This window comes from Lissotriton helveticus, chromosome 7 (genome assembly GCF_964261635.1).
Source record: "Lissotriton helveticus chromosome 7, aLisHel1.1, whole genome shotgun sequence".
Taxonomy (NCBI): domain Eukaryota; kingdom Metazoa; phylum Chordata; class Amphibia; order Caudata; family Salamandridae; genus Lissotriton; species Lissotriton helveticus.
In genome coordinates this window covers 1,010,390,242-1,010,412,738 of record NC_136068.1, presented here as the reverse complement: position 1 = coordinate 1,010,412,738, position 22,497 = coordinate 1,010,390,242, and the positions used below count along the sequence as shown (strand labels likewise).

The window sequence follows — 22,497 nt, the reverse complement described above, 5'->3', positions numbered from 1 at the left end:
GAAGATGGGTGTCTGATAACAACTCTTGAGCTGCTTAGCCTTCAATAGCTCACAATGATTTTCACTGATCAGAAGTAGCTCTTACTACATAAATTGTTGGAGACCCCCTGCTCTAGACTAATGTGCTCCTGCTCCCTTGCATGTTGACCCCCCACCCTTTTCCAGAGTCATTGTCCCCCCAGTCAGACCCTCCTGCTAAAACTGATGACCATCTAGGCCAATCTGCTCTTTACTCCTGGTCAACAGCTCCTACAGAGTTTCTGGATTATGCATTCACGTAATCTAGTTTTTACTGGCCTCCTGGTTTACGTTTTGCCTCAGATCTGAGTTCGTATTCTGGACTACCACCTTATGCTGTACATTGGTTTTAAATTGTGCCAATCATCTGGTATATATGGAGATATCTCTGTCTGGCATAACCCCCACGACTAACGGGCATTGCCCAATTTGTACATCCTTTTATGAATTGATGTAAAGCTTTTTTGTAACCAGAAAATAACCTTAATATTATTAAAACAAATAAATATGTTTAAAGAAAAAGCTGGAAGCTCTTCTAGAATTGGCGTAAAATACTGAAATCCACTCAGTTAATCATTCAGTCACGATTTATGATAATCTACTACACACTGAGGACTGTACTCAAAATGTCTAAATCCAGTCTTCTTAAAACCAATTTCTGTTGGTACTGTAATCAAAACACAAACATCCTTGTCCACCTAATGTTAAACTGCAACACATTTCTCCCCTTCTATTAAAATGTTGAGAGAGAACTCGAAAATTCTTATAGTCACCTACTGGCCCTAAAAGACACCTAGTGAGTTCTTGGTAGCTTCTTCTATAAAGAATAACTAGCACTAAAAGAATAACTTGTTACTGCTTGACCTTCTGAGAGTAATAAACGCAATGTTATGCCATTAAGAAAAACAGAAACAGTCGTATTCCTCATGGTGGGTGTAGATCTACTACAAAAGGCACTGGGACAACCTATCTTGGCTCAAGTGCAGCCGTGTATCAAATGGGGAAAAACTCTGAGATAGTCGGGATCACTTTCTAGAGAAAGCAGAACCACTCTAAGGACAGGATAGTGGAAGTTCTGTAGTCCACCTGCAGAGGCTGCACTCCTGCTTCCCATATGAGCTTTTCTGTTTTCTACAACTCTTTCCAGCTACTACCCACAAACTTATCAGCATGTGTAGCAATATGGAATTCTTCAATACATGTTTCAGATTCCAACATCCCAGCCACCGGCAACAAGCTCTTAGAGACATTTTTCCTTCACCCTCCTATCTGCTTTCATAGATAATTATTGCATGTACTCCCTACCCACTCTGAGTCAATTGATTTTGTTTGCTATGTCTCTATGATAGTTAAGGTATTTGAATGGTATGTGGAAAGCTTGTGACTGGTCTACTCAGACCCGGAGAAACGCCATGAAACAATTAGTGATGTGAGCTGGGACCTTTTTCGGGCATTTCTGAATTGTGTTTACTATATGAATGAAAAAGTGGAAATGCACTTTTAAAACAAGAAAGGAAGAAGCGTATTGCTGCGGTTCCCAATTGTCAGAAAATCCGAATAACACTATGGGTAAGCAAGAGGCCTCACATTAATGTACCTCTTTCATTCGGAAGAAGGCCATCCCTGTAAGCAAGGAGTCAGAGCCTGCCTGGTGCTGACGGCCAATGCGCTGGAGGTCCAACTGGTCTGCCACCTCCTGGAGTCCCCCCTGGGAAAACATGAAAGAAATAAAACTTTATGCCATCCAGACCATCAAGGAGCTTCAACATCCCTGTCCTCAGCAAGTCAGAGAACAGGGACTACTGCTTGTCCACACAGAGCTTTTATACCTTTATGCATAGCCTGCCAAGGAGTCTAAACACCGGTCAATACTGTACACTGACAGGCAGTTTAAATGACAGCATGCTGCCACATGACATTTATTAGGAGCACACAACGTGCTGACTTTCAATAATTATCTTTTACGATACGCAAGATTGGGCCTCAAAGGGATTTCAAACCATTCTGCTAAAAGTTTATGTACCAGACAGTCACTACTCTTTTACTGCCACCTTCCCAGACCTCGAGTTCCTGGATTTGACCCATCGCATAGGTAAAGCGTCCAATATAAGTGATGTGGGTGTTCTAAATTGTCTTTGTGACATTGTTATTCAGAAGCGTGTTAGCCTGCTAAGCAGACAAGTGGCACAGAAACTTCAGCCTCCAACACTTCTTGTATCAGGAAATGCAAGAAAGAATACACCCACCTTCACAAAATACACGAACTCAATTTTGATGGAAGACAATAATAAATACACCTTCTGGTTGCAAACCTAACCTAAAAGTCTCCAGCGTTAATGCCCATTCTTCAAATCATTTTCTGATTTCAAAAGTTGAAAGAACCCCTTTGTAATGCATGTAAATTCAGCAGCCAAAGGTGGACATTACCTGTGCCACAAATACATAAAAACTACAAGTACAGGTTTTTCCCAAATTGCTTCCTAAATAACACACTGAATTTCATCCAAAGCCAGTGGCATTTACATAAATGTCAGAAGAGAGCAAGCAACAGGGTCAACCAATGCTCTTAAGAAAAGAGCAGGGGGGGAATGAGAGCAGCCAAGTCAAAGCTACGTTTCTACCCATAAAAGGTGTATTTGGTTGTAACAAATCGAAAAACGGTAAATGTGACCTATAAAAAGAGGAAGGGGGCAGTGTCCTCAACCTGCATTTAAATTACAAAAATGATTACATTAACAAGAAAAGAAGCACCTTAAAAAAGTGTGAAGTTAATGCTCCGAACAGTCTCTGTAGAAAGACACAAAGGACCTGGATTCGAAGAGGCTCCATAAAGTGGCCAACATTCCTTCAAGTGGGAATTACTGATCCAGCTAGGATTGGTAATTCCTCCTAAATAGAAATTGTAATGCACCGATTCCTACAGGTTTTCCTCACATTCCACACATTTGCCCCAGGCAGATTTCAGCATGTATTACTTGATTAATAAGGTGCAGGCGTAATGGGAGGACTGCAGTTTTACATACTTTGCTTAGCAGAAAACTACATAGTGGTGCGAATCCATTAGAGTCCATACCAACGCCCCCCCCCCCCAATTAATCCACTCAGAGACTCTCACTTCTGGGGGGAAAACGATATAAACATGCCAATTCTCAAAAGTCAGATACAGGGTGGTTCTGATCGATATTTATGTAGTAAAACTAAACTATCACATAATGGATATTCAATTCTTTCAGAGGTCTTCTCCTCTGGATGAGAAAAATACATCTCATCTAATCAAATATCCAAAGAAACCGACAGGGCAATTTAGGAATATGGTGGCATGATAAAACTAAATTAAGCTTGTGCGCCATATGTCTCTTGGCCTCCCAGCCAGGCTCCCCAACCCATACGATTCCCACAGGACAAGATCGCTCAAACCTTCAGATTTTTGCAGCTCTTCATCAGATACTTGACATCGTAGATGGATGGAAAGAAGAGATTCAGAATATGGAAGAACTCATGCTCTTCTTCGGGCAAGCGAGAGTCCGTCAGCAGTTTCACCATGTAGCCAAAATCATAGCCGCTAGCATACAGAGAAATAATGAACATAGCAGAACTGTTAAATACCACCGACAGAGGAAGTACACACAGCTCAAGGAATAAAACTGATGCAAATCACAGCAGGACCAGGAAATCTAAAACATTTAACAGACTGCTACCAATAGGATGGTCAGTGTGCCAAAGGTCAATTGATCCTTGCAATAGTAACTAGTACAAATACAAAATTTGAAAACATAGCAGACTAGTGGCTCTGTCATGCATAACACCTCCAGCAAGTTCTGGTATTTCAGCCAACAACACTTTGTGTGCTGGGATTATGAGCCTATGATGAAACAGTTAAAAGCAAAACTACAAGCCCTGTGATGCAGAATGTTGTTAGTCGGAAAAAAACAAAAATAGATGGTTGTATATTATGTCATGAAGCCAAAGCACAGAGTTGTGAAAAGCAAAATAAAATGTAGTTCCTAGCTTGGTTCCTTTTACTCTTGTAGCCAAAAGAAGGTTTACAGCCTAGTACGTGAGAAGGGAAAGCTAGCCAGTCAGAATCAAATGTCTGCATCTTCCTGCTAATGGATTAACATTAAAACTCCCTTGAAAACCAAGGACTTGTTTTACCAGAACAATGCAAAAAGCAAAGGTTAGACCTATCCGGATACACAGAGAGATAAAATAAATGGCCTGCTCCCCCCCACCCCACACTCTAAGCACATCCTTGGTCTTGTCGATTGAGTATTTTAGTTAGGGAGCTTCCAAAACTACTGTGAAGCGCCCTACATTAAACAAGGGCAGTATATGGTGCAGGTGCCGCCCCGCGAGGGCTGCCAGTGGGGGTGTACATATTTTTCAGAATAAATATTTGGCCTGTTATTTGGTTGGCCTTCTCTTACACACGTAATCTCCCCGTTTGTACTCCTTTTCAGGTCGAGCGTTCGAGACCTCTTGTATATTCTTCAGTATATACTTATATGTGTATGTACTTTGTAGGCTCTGGAGATCAGCCCTAGGACTTGTCCGCTTAGGGAGGTTTTTTCTGTTCAACTGCCTCTATTTGATAGAAAACGACCAGTAAAAGTCAATAAAATACCAGAATTGCTTTCTGCTTGTTCAACTGTCTCTATTTAACGGTCTTGATAGAAAAGTACCAGCAGAGGTCAGTAAAATACCAGAATCACTTTAACATTCTCTAGATTCCAGTCCATAGAAATTGTCTTCCATGCCACCCGTGGACAATATTATTTTTTTCAACTCTTGTATTTTCAGTGATATGGCCACCGAAGGCCCTGATTTTATATTAAAAACAGAGCTTTGGACTATACCATTTTTAGCTGAAAGGCAATATTTCTCTCCATGTGTTCCCATACCTGGCGTGTCACGCAGTTTGGTGCTTACTTTCCCTCCATGTTAAAGAACAGTAGATGTTTCAGCACCCTGGCTAATGTGCTGTATAGCTAAATACATATTAGGTCCCAAAGGAGAGACCGATTGCATTGCAAATGCTTGTTTATCTTGGGTGTATATCTGTTTTATTAGGCTTTAGATTTATTTTTTTCCTGTGTCCACAGATTGATCCCATTAATCATTTTGTAAGTTGTATCTAGGTTTTTTTAATTTGGATTTGAGCTTTTTTTGGCCTAGAGGTTTCGAGATTCTGTTGGTTTTTTTTAGATTAGGTACCCCACATATTGGTCTGATCTCTGACATACGTGCCCTCATATGCTGCTTTTCAAGACTGACTCCTAGTAAGTTTAATAAGTCTACACTGTGCTGATGCTTATTTATTTGGATACACAAGTTACATTTGGCAGTTGACCCTATCTCCTACGGTTCACTGCATGGTTGTGGGATAGCTCGTTCATGTCCCACCTTGAGCTCACTGCAGCTTTTTCAGGTTCCTTCTTTCCTTTTTGAACCTGGATTGTTTGCAGGCTGATTCACATCATGGTTTTATTGGTGGCATGCTTCAAGAAATGTTTTCGCTTTTATCATATATAATTGTGGAATTTGTTGTTCTACAGCTAAAATTATGGCGTACGCCGACGATACACAACTTTTGTTTACCTGGTCCAAAGATAATTTAGATACGTCGGCGGCCAAACTCTGTCTGTCCTCTATTTTTCAATGGCTTGCAAGTGCCCAGCTCAAATGTAACGAAAGTAAATCCGAGATTTTGTTGTATGGCTCTTTTCCAGAGGATTTCAGTGAACGTCTCTGGCCTGCGGACCTTCCCCCACCAAAAGCCTCATCTGGCCCGGTGAAAAACTTAGGGGTTTGGTTCGGTCAGAACCTTAAGTCTGTGGACCATCTAAAGAAACTCACAGGCGTTTGTTATTCTACTTTAAAAACTTTACGCAGGTTCTTTCCCCTCCTTCCAAAAGAAGCTAAAGAGACTGTTATCCGTGCCTTAGTACTCTCTAGGCTCGACTACGCGAATGGACTATTCTGCGGATTGCCGGCATATCTGATCCATCGCCTTCAGGTTATCCAGAATGCCGCCGCTAGACTTCTGTTTAATGTCCCCAGGCGCTCTAGTGCTCGCCCTCTTCTCCACGCTCTTCACTGGCTCCCAGTTGCTCATAGGATTCTATTTAAAATTTTAGTGCTTGCCTACCGAGCTATTCATCAAACTGGCCCTATTTACTTGAGAAAAAGATTTTCCTTGTATGTCCCTAACCGCCCACTGCGATCGGCTAATCTGTGCCAAATGTCCATCCCCAAATTTAAATACTGTAGACTTGGCGGCCAATCTATTTCAGTAAGAGCAGCCAAATCTTGGAATACTCTACCCCTCCATTTGAAAACTGCATCCACTCTTAGTGCATTTAAGAAAGGGCTAAAAACTCATCTCTTTAATACTATAGCTTAAACCTCCCCCATGCAGTGTCTGCAGGTATCTGCTCTCTCTCAATCTGCTCCGCCCTCAACGCGCCAGGATACTATTTTTTTAGTAATAGAGCGCGCTATAAAAGCCTTTAATAATAATAATAATAATAATAATACAGGTAGGCTGTCTTAAATATAAGAGGTCTTATAAATAAACTTCAATGTTGACATCGGCACATTGTCCTGAAGCTTGTTTCAAGTACTCTTGAAAAGCCCAGAGACCGAAATGTGGACGAAATGACCACCACTACTGCCAAAAAATAAACCTGCCTTGATAAATTAAAGAACGTTCATGGACTATTGAGGAGCAAGTCTCCATCAATTATATGAATTTTGAGATCACGGTTAGACAAACTGCCTGTGCTGTCATTCTGACCCTCTAAGATAACTAAATGTAGTTTGATAGCAATTAGTGTTTCGATTGTAAAGAAGCATGTCTTAAATCACTTTTGTGCAAATAAGTAATTCATGGATTATTCTCTTGCTTTAATTAATTTTGTCAGTGGGATTATATGCTTGTCAACATCAAATCCTCTTAACACCTCAATGGTTCACAAAAATGTTTTCCCCCTTCAGGGGGCCCTTTGTGTTTACATTAAGGAAGCATTATACTGGAGCCGAACTGAGATTGGCAGACCATATACTGGTAACCACATTATGCAAATATAACATCCCTCTTCATGTTTCAGACTCAGAGGAGAATCTGAACCAGATTCTTCATATGATAACTACACTTAGAGGCCTGTCTAGGCTTTGAATAAATAGTGGGGAAAATAGGAGATGTTCCTGCTAACCCCAAAATCCACTGATCATGATTGACTTCACGTTGCAGAGGAGGATAGGCTCTGCGCTATTTAGGTCTACAGATACACCAAAGACCTTTAAATGAGAGAGAAGAAATATTTTACTTACCTGTAAAGCTGTAGACGTAGACACAGCCCTTGAGGAATTGGCTCTAACTCTCCAAAACAGTAGTCGGCCTGCTTTGTGGTGGCAATATTTTATTGCACTTGAGATCCAACTAGAGATACTGTTTGGAGAGCGGAAAACCTTTTCTTGGAGCGCTGTACGCTACAAATATTTGTGAAGTCTTGCAAAAAGCTTGTGTCTATTGCAGATAAACTTTAGGCAACGCCTGACATCCAACGAATAAAGAGCTTTTTCAGCAATAGATGATGGATTTGGGAAGAAAGTCTTTAGTACCACAGGCTCATTAAGGTGGAAATCCAATGGAACTTTGGGTATGAACTTTGCATTTGTGCAGAGTAGAACACCATCAGTCTTGGATAGCATGAAGGGTTCCTCTATAACAAAAGCCTGAATCTCGCTAACCAGTCTGGCTGGGGTCTGGGCAAGAAGTAAAGCCAACTTCCATGACAGGAACTTGATCTCTGCTTTGTGAATTCGTTCGAAAGGAAACTGTGAAAGAACAGTGTTCAACAGCCAGGCCGGAGGAAAAAGGCCTTATAGGAGGAAAAACATGAAACAGTCCTTCAAGGAACTCTTTTATTAATCTAGAGGACCACAAAAGTGGAGAGTAAAGTGATCTTCTATAACGCAAGGGCCTGAGAGGATTGATAAAATGATCTGTGGTTTGGGCATTTTTCCAAGTTAATGTATTTATTTTCAGCCTTCTTGATTGCCTGTGAAGACAAAAAGTATTGCAGCTTTGTCCCTGTTTACTTCGAGTTAATGTCTAGTTGTTGGTGGGACAATGTAGACCTCACATGGTCTTGCCCCTGACAGAAAATAGCATGTTTCTGGCTCTGGGAGATATCAATTCCCCACCCCTGAATTCATCTGACAACCAATCACTGCCAGGGGCCTTGCTCCCGGCCATATATTGTATGGCATCAGATACCCCGGGCATCCATTATTGACTGCATAAGTATTTCACTATCATGGTATTCCAGCCATGTCATTGTAACATCATCTAAATCCGGCCTCATTTCAGCAAATGAAACAGTGACCTGTGTAATGTACCGGTGATTATCGTATGCAGTAAGGTCCCATAATGGGCTGCCTCCGACTGTCTTACAGTTCAATCACCTTACTGAATGGTTGCTGTGTTCGCATCAGTCTAGCAAGCATTCCACCAAGTTGGTCTCTCTCACCATACTATAAAGCAACCGCATATTTTTTTAAACAAATGTAACCTCTCTATTCGCGGTCTCTCTAAAGTCCAGCAGAATTTTATTTATTTTACTTGGTGTTTCTGTGCCACATACTTCTCCTACCCACTCCCTGTGGGAAAGTCATCAGAAGCAATATTGGGGAGAGGACATAAACTATACAAGTGTTATATCCTAGTTTCACACATCCAAGTGCGGGGACCTAGAGTGAGGACAAAGATCTATCCTCGATAATGTCTATACCTCAGATCAGTTTTTCCCCAAACTGTGATCCGCCGACCCCCAGGGGTCCTTGACACATTCCCAGGGGGTCCGCAGGCAGCAGTTTTAAAAGCACTGCAAAGTTTCTTGTATAATTAGCAGTTTTCCAGCAACAATAAAAGTGTCAAGATAACGCCAGTGATTAATGTACCTGCTGGAGAGAGATGAGAGTTTTGTCCAGTGGCAGCTTTAACTTATCTAATGTAGCACAGAGGGTTAATATGCCTACTGCAAAGAACATGTACCATGCATTAAAAAAATATAATGTATTTTATGTGCGTCAGTGGGTTACCGCTTATGTCAGTAACTTATTTTTCTTCCCAGATTGTCATACTCTGGTGCATAGTGATGTCTTCATTTACTATTCTTTTAAAGCTAATAACATTCAATTTGTAATGATAAATGTGTTGTAGACTGCACCATTGTTTACCAAAACTTTTGGGGGGAGCCTTCCAAAGCCCCCTCTGTAGCGGCCAGGCTCACTCACTGCACTTGGTATGCACTGTATGGGGACTGGTCTGAAAACATTTTCTAGGGCTGCTTTTGGTTTCCAGTCTGGCCCTGGCAGGAGCAGGAGCCATAAGACACCACACATAGAAAAAGCAAAATCGAGGAGAAATAAAACATTTCTCCTCGTTTCGCCAAGTTAGGACCAGGTGTTTCCTGGTTTTCATTTTGGCGCAGCCTATTTACGCTGCCCTTGTAAATAGGAGGCAGCGTCAAAAATCAATGGGTGTTGCAGTGGAACGCCCACTGCAAAACCCACTACCCACCTCTTTCACGCTAAGTATTGCATGAAAGGGGGACATATTTTCAAGGCAACGTTAAGCCACAGTAAGTGGCTCAACGCTCCCTTGTAAATAAGGCGAAGCCCCTATCGCCACGGGAACATCGCAAAAAGTGATGTTCCCATGGGGATAGGGGCTTGTAAATATGCCCCTAAAATCCTTAGTAATTCAAGTTTTTCTTATGTGTCCACATGTGTTTTTTTTGTTTGAATTACTGTTTTAATGTTTGAAATTTAAATCCTACAAATTGCTTGGGGGTCCCTAGCTTCCAGCGGTGGCTCAATGGGGGTCCACAATAGTCAAAAGTTTGGGAATCACTGCCTTAGAGTACTAGGTATAGGCCCATCCAGCAAGGATTTTATATTACCACGTCAATTAACTAGTATTGGTGTATAATCTGGTTAATTGTGATAACAAGAGAGAGAGAGTAAGGCATTTGATCACGGTATGTGAGGGAAGTATACTCCAATTCCCCATGGCTAGGTATCTATGTAACAAAAAAGAGGAGTATAACCAAAGAGAATCATAGATTCTGAATGGGATGTGTTTTTGAGAAAAGGAAAATGTTTCCTTTTATAAAAAACCCTCACTCACCATCCTAGTGGTGACATGCTTCATCATTGGGGTCCACCCTGATGACCGAGTGCCATCAGGGTGTGCTGCGACACCTGAACTACAGTGGAGGGATAAGTGCAAAAAATATGTGAGTGGTCGCTCACACAGATACTCATGGTCATAATCACCTACTAAGTATCCCAACACCATTTTTAATATTGTCCAGTAGCTTGCGAATAAAGTTTTTTTCAATCAAGTCATACCAGGACAATTTTTAACATATTTTTTGCACTTACCACTCACAATAACCAGCTCCACTGTAGTTCAGGTGTCGCAGCACACCCTGATGGCACTCGGTCATCAGGGTGGACCCCAATGATGAAGCATGTCACCACTAGGATGGTGAGTGAGGGGTTTTTATAAAAGGAAAAAGTTTCCTTTTCTCAAATACACATCCCATTCAGAATCTATGATTCTCTTTGGTGATACTCCTCTAATCTGGTTAATTGCCTTACCGGCAGCTCAATGCGGCATAAATGTAGTAGCAGACCTGGTGTGTACAGGATCTAATGTCATAATAAAATCTCCATCCTTTATCACACTGTAGGGGTAGTCTTTCACACATGTGGCCATCATGGTACCGAAAAATATAGAATCATCAGTATTCGGCCATATGCATTGATGAACATAATCAATGCAGTACATAGTAACTCATGAACCAGAAGGAATCTACCTCTGTATCATCTATTAACGCTCTATATTTAAAATTATGCTTATTATAACAATATCCACACCTCAGGTAGGTAATATATGACAAATAGAAGCAATGTATTTTCCACTCATAAAACTAGTTTTTCCCTCCCAGCTGCTTCTCCTAAAGTAAGGTAATTCAGATTTTATGACGAGTCAAGTAAGCCAGCACATGCCTGGCTTTTTTGCTGTCATTCAGACCTCCAATATTCCATAACAGTGAACGTACTGTTGGGAGGTAGCGGTCGGCAGTAGGAGTTACTGCAGGGCGGTGACGTGGGGAGGGGCAGGGTGGGGGGTAGTAATGTATGGAATGTGATGCAGTGCGCGCAACGAAATTCGTTTTATTTATTTAAATGCTTACTTACCTGTAAAACTCCGTAAACCATACATTACTACCCCCCACCCTGTCCACGTCACCGCCCTGCAGTAACTCCTACTGCCGACCGCTACTGCTGTTGGGGGCTCTTCTGTTATTATCCTTTGCACAGGAAATTTATACTACAGGATGTTATTCATCCCAGAAACCGCAACTCCTAGAGGTCAAAGGATGTTTTGCTCTAGCCCATGTTGTTTCTCCACTGCATATATAGGCACATTCTCAAAAGGCTTACACTTTGAATAAAGCAACATAGTAACACATACCTCATCCACCCCTCCCCACCCACAACAGTCCTGCAATCAGACAGGACTACTCCTAGGGCTTCCTGTGTCAAACAATTCAATAACCAACTGTAATCAAAGAACAAAGCTCACAGAGGCAGGGAATTACTGTTTCCCTGCGGTTCATATAGTATAAATTCAAAGCCTGGTGTAATCGTCATACAACAACGATGTAGCAACTTATTTAGCTAATACAATCATAAGGGCCCCCTTATACTACATCACAAACAAAGCAATATTACAGTACCCTGTTGCTGGAGTTTGGTAAAAAAAAACAACAGACATTTAGTCATTATAGGTCCATTCAGAATCAGACCTATCTTGATCAACACAACTTCTCAATCTTGTTTATTCCGACGCTGGTATTACCACTCTCCTGTTCATCCAAGCAAGCTCCTCTTCTGTGTCCTCTAGTAGTTTTATTCGCAACACAAATATGAGCAGGTACTCGTGCCAGCTCCCTCTGCACAGGTTCTTCTGTCCATCTTGCCTGCAGTCCGCAACCCTCTGCTGCCTCTCTACCTGCTGCCCTCTGTTTGTGCATTCTCTGCTCGTTTCTTGCTCCGTTTTGCCTTTTTCTGCTAGTTGTTCTGCCCTCTGTTTTGCCTTTTCTGTTTTTTTTGCTCTCTATTTTGTCTTTTTTTCTCGTTTTTCTGCCCTATTTTTCCTTTTTCTGTTTGTCTTTCCACCCTGTTTTACCTTCTTCTCCTCGTATTTCTGCCGTTTTGCCTTTTCTGCCTTCTAACTCGTCTTTTCTGCCCTGTTTTGCTTTTTCCTGCTTGTTTTTCCACGCTCCGTTTTACCTTTTCTGCTAGTTTCTCTGCCCAGTTTTGCATTTTCTCCTTGCTTTCTGCTATTTTGCCCTCTTCTGCTCGGTTTTGCCTTTACTGCTAGTTTTTCTGCCCTCTCTTGTCTTTTTTGCTCGTTTTCTGTCCTCTGTCTTGCCTTTTTCTGCCCTCTGCTTTGCCTTTCCTGCTCGTCTTTCTGTCCTCTTTTGCTTTGTTTTGCAGTCCTCTTAACTTTACTGCTCGTTTTTCTGCCCTCCTTTTTGCCTTTTCAGCTCTTCTTTCTGCCAGTTTTACCTTTTCTGCTCATTTTTCTGCCCCGGTCTTGCCTTTTTCTGCCCCATTTTACCCTCTTCTGCTTGTTTTTCTAGCCTCTGTTTTGCCTTTCCTGCTCGTTTTTCTGACATCTACTTTGCCTTTTCTGCTATCTTTTCTGGCTTCTGTTTTGCCTTTCTGCTTTGCCTTTTCTGCTAGTTTTTCCACCTTCAGTTTTGCTTTCTGCTCGTTTTTTACCCCGTTTTGCCTTTTCTGCTCGTTTTTCTGCCCTTTGTTTTGCCTTCTTACATTAATTTTTCTGTCCCATGTTGCTCTTTCTGCTTGTTTTCTGGCCCTCTGTTTTGCTTTTTCAACTCACTCATTTTTCTGCCCTCTGTTTTGCCTTTTTCTACTCGTTTCTTTCCCCTTCTCACAGTTTTCAATGGAGACCTCGCACCCAATAACGATACCACCAGGGGTGACAGTGCCGTGCTCTACAAATGCGGATTGACCGACTTCTTTGGGATTTGTAGTAAGGCTTGCCCTTAACCAGTATTGGTTTAATTAACCAGATGCAGCATAGTGTACTTTATTCCTTCTGAGTGCATCTTTTTCCCTACTGCTGAAAAGGTACACCTCGCTTCCTGCACCATTGGTTTGAAGTCCAGCTAGATGGAGAATGGCCCCCTCAATACCGCAATTCCCTTTTCTTCTTGGTCAAGTGGAGCATGGTATCTCTGTCCCAATATATAAGAAATCGCAATATTATTGGTAGCGATGAAGCATCAGGGGCAGTCTGGAATCCAGGGAGGAATGTGTGCTTTTTTATAAATGCTTCAAGATAATGGCTCTGCCAAAGAGAACAGTCAATAATGACTCAACAAACATGTAGTGTTTTCCCGGGGCTCTGGACACCACCAGACCTATAATTCTAACATTACTGCACCAGAAGCGCACACTTCTAAATCGGTGTTCTTCACTTGAATATCTCTAGCACTTTATTTATTTGCCGAAGCTACTTGGTGGGTGTCGTGGTGCTGATGTCCATGTCAGATATTCTGCTCTCTGACTGACCTTTCCTGGTGCTCAGCATTTTAATGCACTGTCATAGGTGATCTATTCTTACCATGAGCCCATACATTTTAGAATCGGTCGACCTCGGGTAGCCCCTCATTTCCAACAGTAAGGTACCCACATGAGTGCCACATGTTATGCTGTGTTACTGGGGAACCAGTGAACTATCTCCATTGTCCTGGCATGTTGATCTATGGATTTTGACTGCTTTGCCAGGAGTTTCTGATCAGAGGGCAGTCTACTATGTAGTACCTCCTTTACATATGGTTATGGTGGCCACAGGATAGTCCACCGAAGATTAGGTAGGGACCAGCCAGTTTCTCAGTCCCAGGTTTCGCAAAACCTCACTGCCTGTGTGTCCAACAGGGCTGCTGGGGTCACCACTTCACTTGCTCCTCCCAACAAACAGATCCTTGGCCTCAGGAAGCTACCCACTACTTGTCAATGCCCCATAAACCTTGATCCAGTTCACATCTCTTAAGGCTTGATAACTCCATCTTGTCTTTCAGCTGTCAGGCCGCTGTTGCAGGTCTCAGGATGGCTGGCATCATCTTTAAAATATGCTCAGAGTAACTCCGGTTGTGCTTCACTATCTTCTGGATGGTTAAATCTAGAGACTAAGACGGTGACAAAGAAAGAGTGGCCCAGCCCAGCGCCAACCAATCTCTCTAGTTTGGTTGGAGCTGGACTGGCGAGGTGCTAGATCTGAGCCCAGTAGACTGCAGGCTACCCACCTACTCAGAAAAGCAAACGTCTCCAATCAGGATACCTGATCTCAAGGGCGAAACCTGCACACGTCAGCAGCTGAATCAGCTGGACTCCCTGCTTCAGGGCTCCCCACCATTTACAGTGTCTGCCTGTTTAGTATTTCATAGAGGTGTAGAGTCTTAGGTGCACCTCTGGCCCCTATCACCAACAGACCTCTAACGCAGCACTGCGTCATTATATGTTCTCTTGCTATGACTTGTCAATACCAGGATTCCAACATGCTAATAAATTTAACCGTGGCGAACGGAGCCTCCTATTCAAGCAGCTATCTTTAACTTTTGCCAGCTGCTAGCCACTCCCACTCTATGTGCTTGTGGTTTAGTTGGGATTGAACACCAACATAGATAGACAGCATTCTATTGTTAAGGACTCGGGCATTAAGGCACACTGTTCTATCATCTTAGCCGATCAGTGAGAAAAAGGCCCAAATACAGAGTATGCAATGGATTGCGTATGATCATTAATGAGAGTCAGGTGTTTCTAGATGTCTCACCCAATTGTGTGAGAGTCCCTTAACCCTAGTTTAAGGAGTTTAATTTAAAAAGCCTGGTGAAAGAGAAGAAGGCTTGTGAGGCACAGAGGAAACTGCGGAAATCTACTGCATGGGGCCCAAGGATGACAAATTAAATTATAAAATCAAACTGACTCAAAATGTTTTGTTAAATATAATAGGAGAAAGGAGTAAGAAAGGGTGGCTGAGCCAGACATGCTGGCATTGAAACCTGCGTTATCCAGGTCTCTGTGGATGCAGACACTAGGGTAGCTCAGCTGCCACAGTTCAGTGAGCCACAGAAAATTGCATTTGATTATTTAGCGCATGAAACTGTAATTTAAGAGACTGGGAGGAAGTCACTACCACTGGCCCATAGAAGGATCGTAGTGCCTTTGTATTTACGCCTGTTCGCATACTCTATAGCGGCTTAAGATGGGAGGAGATGGTACAGGTATGCAGGGGGTGTTGATTGTATATGTGCTGGCTCCTTGGGAGTGGGGACTCAGGTCTTTGAGGGGAGGGGGTAGGCACTGGTCCCTTCTATGTCCTATGAATTTTTGGACTTGGATTTTATTTCCTTCTGTGTTTCATTCCTCTATGTAAGAGTTATTTAATGATGCCTAATTACATTGGGAGGTTGCAATAGTTGGCGGCTAATGTATGATGTACAATGGTGATAAGTGGGAGTTTCTGGGTGGGGTAATGTCCTGCAAATGTTGTGACGGTGGAATGATGTGATGATCACTACTTGCCCATACTGGTTTGGACTTCTGCTGCTCTGAAGCTTCACATGTGCGACCGATTATCTCTCGTTCAGAGAGCCCCATGTGTTATGTTGTTGAAATTTGAATAAAGAAATGCATGAAAAAGAAACTGTATTTTAATGGTCCAACAGTAGGACACCCCTTGACATATATGGCATTTGCAGACTACAAATCACAACTCACAGCAAACCTAACTGTAACAAAAAAAACATTTTCTGCAAGGACTATTGGCGCTCTAGAACAGGAGAGAAGCCATCAGGCTAACCTTAAAAGGGAGCAGCATCACAAAATAAAAGGGACTAGGTGTTGAAACTTTTCCACCACTGACCCCCAGTCACAGATTTGAAACATGCAGTCTAAATACCAGACATTGAAGGCAGAGAGAAAAGGGAGCTGATCTTGTGGATGCACCCGGGGTCTGCAATCCCATGGCCACCCCAGATTTTTGCTTTTTGCTTCACTGATTTACGACTTTCCCTGGCTGTGGGCCTGCTAATCAGACCCACAGCCTAGCTGTTCTCTCTCTAAATTACAACCATGTACCTTAGGTGCATTTTACCAATTGGTACTGGGCCACCTTATCAGTCCCTGTACAGCATACCTTAGGTATCCAGGGCATAGGTGTACCCAGGGCCTACCAGGGGCTGAAGCATGTATTATGCCACCCCTGGCTGGCCACCCAAACAGACACAACTGGCTGCACGACAGCTGGGGCAAGGTGGTGTAAACACCCTTTGCTTTAGATATAGTATTCCTATATCTAACCCTAAAATGGACACATATATTCCTATCAGTCACTCCTATGGCAGGCCTTATCAATCCTGAAGGCAGAGTGCTTGGAATTATGTAAGATGGTGCTCTGGCATGAGCTGAACCCGTTTGCAGCTTGCGGAACCAAGTCCAAATAGCTGTTCCATGATAACGCTATACCATATACTCTTAAGTGCATTATAATCCTCGCGGTTAAATGCTAACTTTGGTATAGCTTTATCAAAATATGTCGAGTAAGGTGTCATACGAATTGGAATACTAACCCCTCGCCAATTCTGGCGACGGGGTTAGCATTCCACCCTTCTAGAGGGACACGACATGTATGTAACTGTGAACCCCGGTTAAAGTCAGACATAGCCTCAGCTCCACAAAATGGATGCTGCCACCGAGACACAAGTCTGCCCTCCTGCTGCTGGGAGTCCTTCCAGCAACGGAGGCATGGACAAAGGGTTTCCTGTCAGGGGCGGTGCCAGCACCATCCCAGACAGGATTTTGTGTATTCCAGGTAGGCAGGGCTGAAAGGAAGGTGACTGCAAGTGGCACCCCGGTGCTCACTGTGCATATGCCGGCTCAAACCAGTTCCTGGGGCACACCAGCCCCTGAGCTGGGGAGAGACCGGACCAAGGAGAGGGGTGTAACCACTCCCCTCCTAGTCCCACCCATAGGGCAGGACTTAGTCGCGTTCCAGCCACTTTTCTTAGTATAAAGATAGGAGCAGGCCCCCTTCCCAATTTAGATAATCTTGAATCTTGAAACTACTTTCCACGAAAGGAACTCTTGACTCTTCTGAAGACTCTCCCTTGTGGCTAAGGAGTAGCCACCCTGCACCAGCAGGCACCATCGAAGCTCTTGCGGTTTGCTGAAGTCCATCCTCCGGATCAAGACTGCCCAGCTAGACAAGACCCGGTTTTCCCTCCCTCTCTGACCTCTACCTACATCATCCAGCCCAGCTGAGATTCGTGGGTGCGACGAGACCCGTGGGACCGGCCATCTTCAAGACCTGCACGACGCTTCACCAGCACGACCCCCGAGAGACCCTCGACTAAGTGCATTGGGGTTTGAGAAGCCCTAACCCTGAGCAGCTCCAGCACCGAAGTCCAGCCCCCCAGCATCCACGAGATCTGCGTGGGGCCCTTCTGCTCTTTGCTGCTCACCGCGTTGTCCGGCCACTTGCCTGCTGGCTTGTAGCCCTCCTGACGACGAACCACGACACTTCCATCGCTGGTCTGGTTGCTCCAGACTGGCCCTTGCTCCCCTCCAACAGAGGAGCGCCCTGGACCCTCCTGGTCCACTCCAGACGCCATCTTGAGTCCACCACGTGGGCTTGCCTTTGCCAAGGCTTGTTGCTCCAATCCTGGTTTCCGCAGCGCCGACAGCAGACACCCTCTTGGGACAGCTCGCCCCTCCATCCTGGTCGCCGACAACGCCTCCTGGTCCGAGAGACTGCACAGCCAAGCGTCGCCCACTCTCCTGGTCGAGGTGACTTCATCCGGTGCCATCCTGGTGCCCATCTGATCACTGGCTAGTGATTAAGAACTGAGTCCCCTCTGCTTTCAGGTCATCTTCAACTCCGATCCAGGCTTAGATCCCATCGAACTTCATCACTGGTCGCCTGCCAGCAACTTCTTCTTTCAGGCTCCATAGACTGTAACGAGGATTCCCGACGTCTTTTGAACCCTATGCAGCCGCAGCCCCTGGGCTAGGTAACTCGAGCATTTCGGTGCTCCAACGTAGGTTCACTATCTAAGTGTCCAGATCCTTTTTCGTTTTCAGCCTAACTAGTCGAATTCGTCCGATAACACTAACTTTACGAAATCCAGCATCCATAGACTTCTTCCCGCATCCCGCGTGAGAGTGCACACTCTGCACACGATCTCCCTAGGCCTCCTGCTCCTAACCTTAGGGTTCAGTAGTGTAGTCCTAGCGATCCTGACGCCTCTGGATCTTGTTACTTACCTGTCCACTTTTTGTGTATATGGTTTTTCGTGCCCCTCGGGCATTTGTGTAAATTGTGCAACTTATAGTATTTTCTTAAGAGTTTTGTATTGTGCTTAGCTCCCTGACTCATAAAGAGTTCAGGGTAGACTTGTTATAAATAAATATCCTTTATTTTCATAACAACTTGTGTGGTGTCCTTTCACTTGGTGTTCAAGGGGTATATGTGATGGTAAAACAGCTGGCTTAACTCGCCCTCTAGAGTTTAGCCTGAAGACTGCTCGTGTCCATGCTACTAGGATAGCTGGTCTAAAAGGTTGACTTACAACCAATCATCAATAAGGGTTGTTTGGTATGATACACAGTGATCACTAGAATAGTGAACACTATATATCAGGCCAACTTCTCACACACCCCTTCACACAATGCCTTATACTGGCAGTTGCCTCCCACCGCCAGTTCTTTTTTACAGGTAAAAGGTAAAAAGATTACATATCATCGCACCGCCCACAGCTTTAAACGGCAGGGGCAGTATGTGGGTCTCTTATGACTTCAATGAAGATTACTACATCAGTAAATGGATATACCTCCAGGACATTTAACTTGCGGAGTGGTACTAGGCAGGGATGCCCTCTGTCTCTGTTGATATTTACTCTTTTGTTAGAACCTCTTGCGGCGTGGATACGCCGGGATGTTATGGTGCGTGGGATGAGGTGGGCAGATGATGTAGAAGACCGAATATCCTTATATGCGGATGATGTACTCCTATACTTGGCTTCCCCATATAAATCAATATCGGTGGGGCTCGATATCTTTACGAATTTTGGCAAGTATTCTGGGTATGCGATTAACTGGCATAAATCAGTGTTGTATATGTTGTGGGGGCAGGTCCCCAGGCTTCCGGCGGACTGCTCCATAGTGGTGGCGAAAGATGGGTTTAAATACTTAGGGATCTATGGTACATCAGATGCTAATCTGTTCTACAGCTCTAACTTGGCCCCTCCGCTGGCTCTACTCCGAGCGGATGTGAAACATTGGCGGTCCCTCCTGCTCTTACTGATAGGCAGGGCAGCACTGTTTAAGATGTTGGCCCTTCCTCGATTTTTATATATCCTTCAAAACTGCCCGTATGAAGTTCCGGATTCTTATTTCAAAACAGTGGAAGGGGGGGTCCGTAGGTTATTATGGGATGGGAGGGCACCATGGGTGGCGCTAAAGAAACTGAAAAAGAGTTGGTATGATGGGGGGCAATGCGCTGCCCCACCTACAATTATACTATTGGGCAGCACAATTAGTGACTGTCAATCGCTGGATCTACTGCCCTCCGGAAGACCCCGCATACGCACTCGACCGCTACCAAACTGACCGGTCCGGATATTTGGGAGCCCTGTACTTTAATGACAGGAAAAACAAGGGGCGCTTTTTTGGCCTACATCGCACACGTTGGAGATCTGGCGAACGGTGAACTCTCGACTGGGGTGGGCTGGCATTCTTACTAAGGTGGCCCCACTCTGGTACACGCAGAAACTGGGCATGCTGTGTCATCAGCCCGGGTTCGACAAATGGGACCTAACTGGTATCTCTGTAGTGAAAGACCTGGTCAAAAAGGGGGATATACTTTCATTTGAGGAACTCCAGAAACAATATCAACTAGCTCAAGGAGAAGCGTATAGATACTTGGAAATCCGCCACGCCCTTAAGGCGGCTTTACCGTCTCTCACAGATATACCAGATTCATCGCCACTTGAGGACAGATGGTTGGATGGGCCACTGACCTCAAAGGCCATCTCCCTTATGTATAGGAAACTTTGCAACAACCTTCCTGATGCTTTCCTGAGACTTAGAGAGATGGCAGGTTGATTTGGGAGTGCTCAGTGACGAAGAGTGGCAGGAGGCCCAGATGCCTCCTCTGGAGGCGGCCCATTACGCAGAAATTCAGGCTAATCCAACTTCGGATACTGCACCGCTCGTATATGACGGGGCAGACTCTGGTGAAAATAGGTTCTAGATCGGACGATCTTTGTCTCAGGGGATGTGGCCAACAGGCGACATTTTATCACACTATGTGGAGCTGCCCGAGGTTGCGTGTCCTGTGGGAGGGGGCCTCTGAACACATGCAAAAGGCCCTGTGTAAGGAGATTCTCCTGACGCCACATTTATGCTGCTTAAACAAGAAATAGCAAAAGGATGGGGAGGAGCAGCTATTCCAAGTGTCTATATGTGGGCGAAAGAACTTGACAGATGCATGCTGGCAGAAACTGAGGTCCTTGCTAGCGAGGGGATGCCCCAAAAAATGGGACCGGAAATGGTCCGGCTGGAATAAATATCGGGGTGATATAGTGGTATCCCCGACGGTAGAATTGGAAATGCGTAGAAACACAGAAGGTGTGAACACTATGTAATGTATAAATGCTGTTTGATAACTGTCTAGAACTGACAGATTTATATGCAAAAAGTATTGGCCTAAAATGCACACGGTTGGTTGTAACTAATAAAAAGATTACTACATTGCAGAAACATGACTACGGGTGCAAATCCTTTTCATCTACAGCATTGGTTGTTCTCTAAGATATCTACAGTAGAGAGTTCTCACCATCATCACAGGCTGTTTTACTTTGTCCAGTCCTGATGAAGACCCGGGGTGATGTTTAGGAATTACACACATAATGGGTCGAAACGTCAACGATAGCCACCGGCACTCCCTTAACCTGACAAGCTTCTTCCATCTCTAATGTAAAAAGGACCTCTGCTTGTACAGTTATCCGTTTCTTTGGGATACTCTCAAAAAGAATCTTTTGTGTAATAATTGTATCTGTGTATATGTCAACTATGTCTAATTGTAAGATTTGATGTACCGTTTTTTTCTTTCATATTGTGTATGTTTCCCAACAGCCCGGTGTGACCTTATGTCCTGCTATTTTGTACATCACTTTACGGTATATGAATGATCATATACCTTGAAACTTTAATGTGTTAGTGTCCTATATTATTTTGTCTTGCCCGATTGATCTGCCTTGCCAAATAGAATGCTTGCGAGGGATTCATTCTCATGTTAAATGAATATTACCTCCCCCATACAACCAACTGTTGCTGCATACTACTAGATTTCCCAGGTTCTGAGGGATACTGGGTCACCCCATTATTTTTAATGGCGGTGTGGGTCTTAGCAGAGTGGGAAGCGTAGTTAAGGCAATGCAGCCTTTCCAAGAGCATCACGAGTGTGGCGCCGCACCTCCACCAAATAAGGTCTGCTATGCGGTTCGTGCACTACCTTGGTTTTGATGAGTAAAAGTCTACGCTCAATGTGCAATATGTCTTTCTCCAGTTGCCGATGCATGTTCCAATTGACTCCTAAACAGTGGCCTCAAAGCGTCACCTTAAAAGCATTGCACTCAGTTGACCTTGCGTCTACAGTGCTGCCATTGAGATCAAAGTAATCATCAATGGCTGAACCAATAAAAGACCAAAACAATGGATCCTCCATCACGACAGACTGTAAGAACCAGTTAGGGATAGAGGGGAACCTGTGTCCCATGTAAGGTGAAGGTAATGACGATCATAATCCGAGTAGGTGTTGCCCAGAGAGTCAATGCGGGTGACAGGCAGGTGTACACCTTGGCGGAGGCATTGTGAAGACGCCATATAGCGGTGAGGTGCCAGTTCTACAGCCAATCACCAAGTGTGTGAGTGTTACAGGTCACAGCTGTGTGGGGAACCAGCAGTCCAGGTCAGTAACCAGTACGCTATTAAAGACCCCTCCTAGCAATGATGGGAGACCACTGCAGCGGGACAAGATCCCTGATATTGCGCGCAGGAACGGTGTTTGATCAGTATTTGAAGCATATATGTTGTCTAGAAGTATATGGTGGCCATCTAGTCAGTCTTTGATAAAAATATAACAACCCTCTGGGTCGGTCACTACATCATTCACCACAAAGGGGACCACTGGCCGGATCCATATCAATACCCCACGGGCGTAAGAGAAATCAGTAAATGGATATACCTCCAGGACATTTAACCTGGTAGTAGTAAAGGTGACCCCACAATCATCGCTGCAGCTTGGTT

General features: G+C 44.1%; 1 protein-coding gene across 4 annotated transcripts in view; it reads right to left on the bottom strand.

The window, feature by feature from the left end:
* The window catches only part of CNOT8 (CCR4-NOT transcription complex subunit 8), a 311,753-nt gene that overhangs the window by 3,167 nt on the left and 286,089 nt on the right, over positions 1–22,497 (bottom strand). For all 4 annotated transcript variants that reach the window (XM_078653688.1, XM_078653691.1, XM_078653689.1 and 1 more), the window contains 2 exons: positions 3,436–3,580; positions 1,616–1,726 (listed from right to left, as the gene is read on the bottom strand). In XM_078653688.1, the coding sequence (XP_078509814.1) occupies positions 1,616–1,726; positions 3,436–3,580 (256 nt within the window). The remainder of the gene's footprint in view (positions 1–1,615; positions 1,727–3,435; positions 3,581–22,497) is intronic.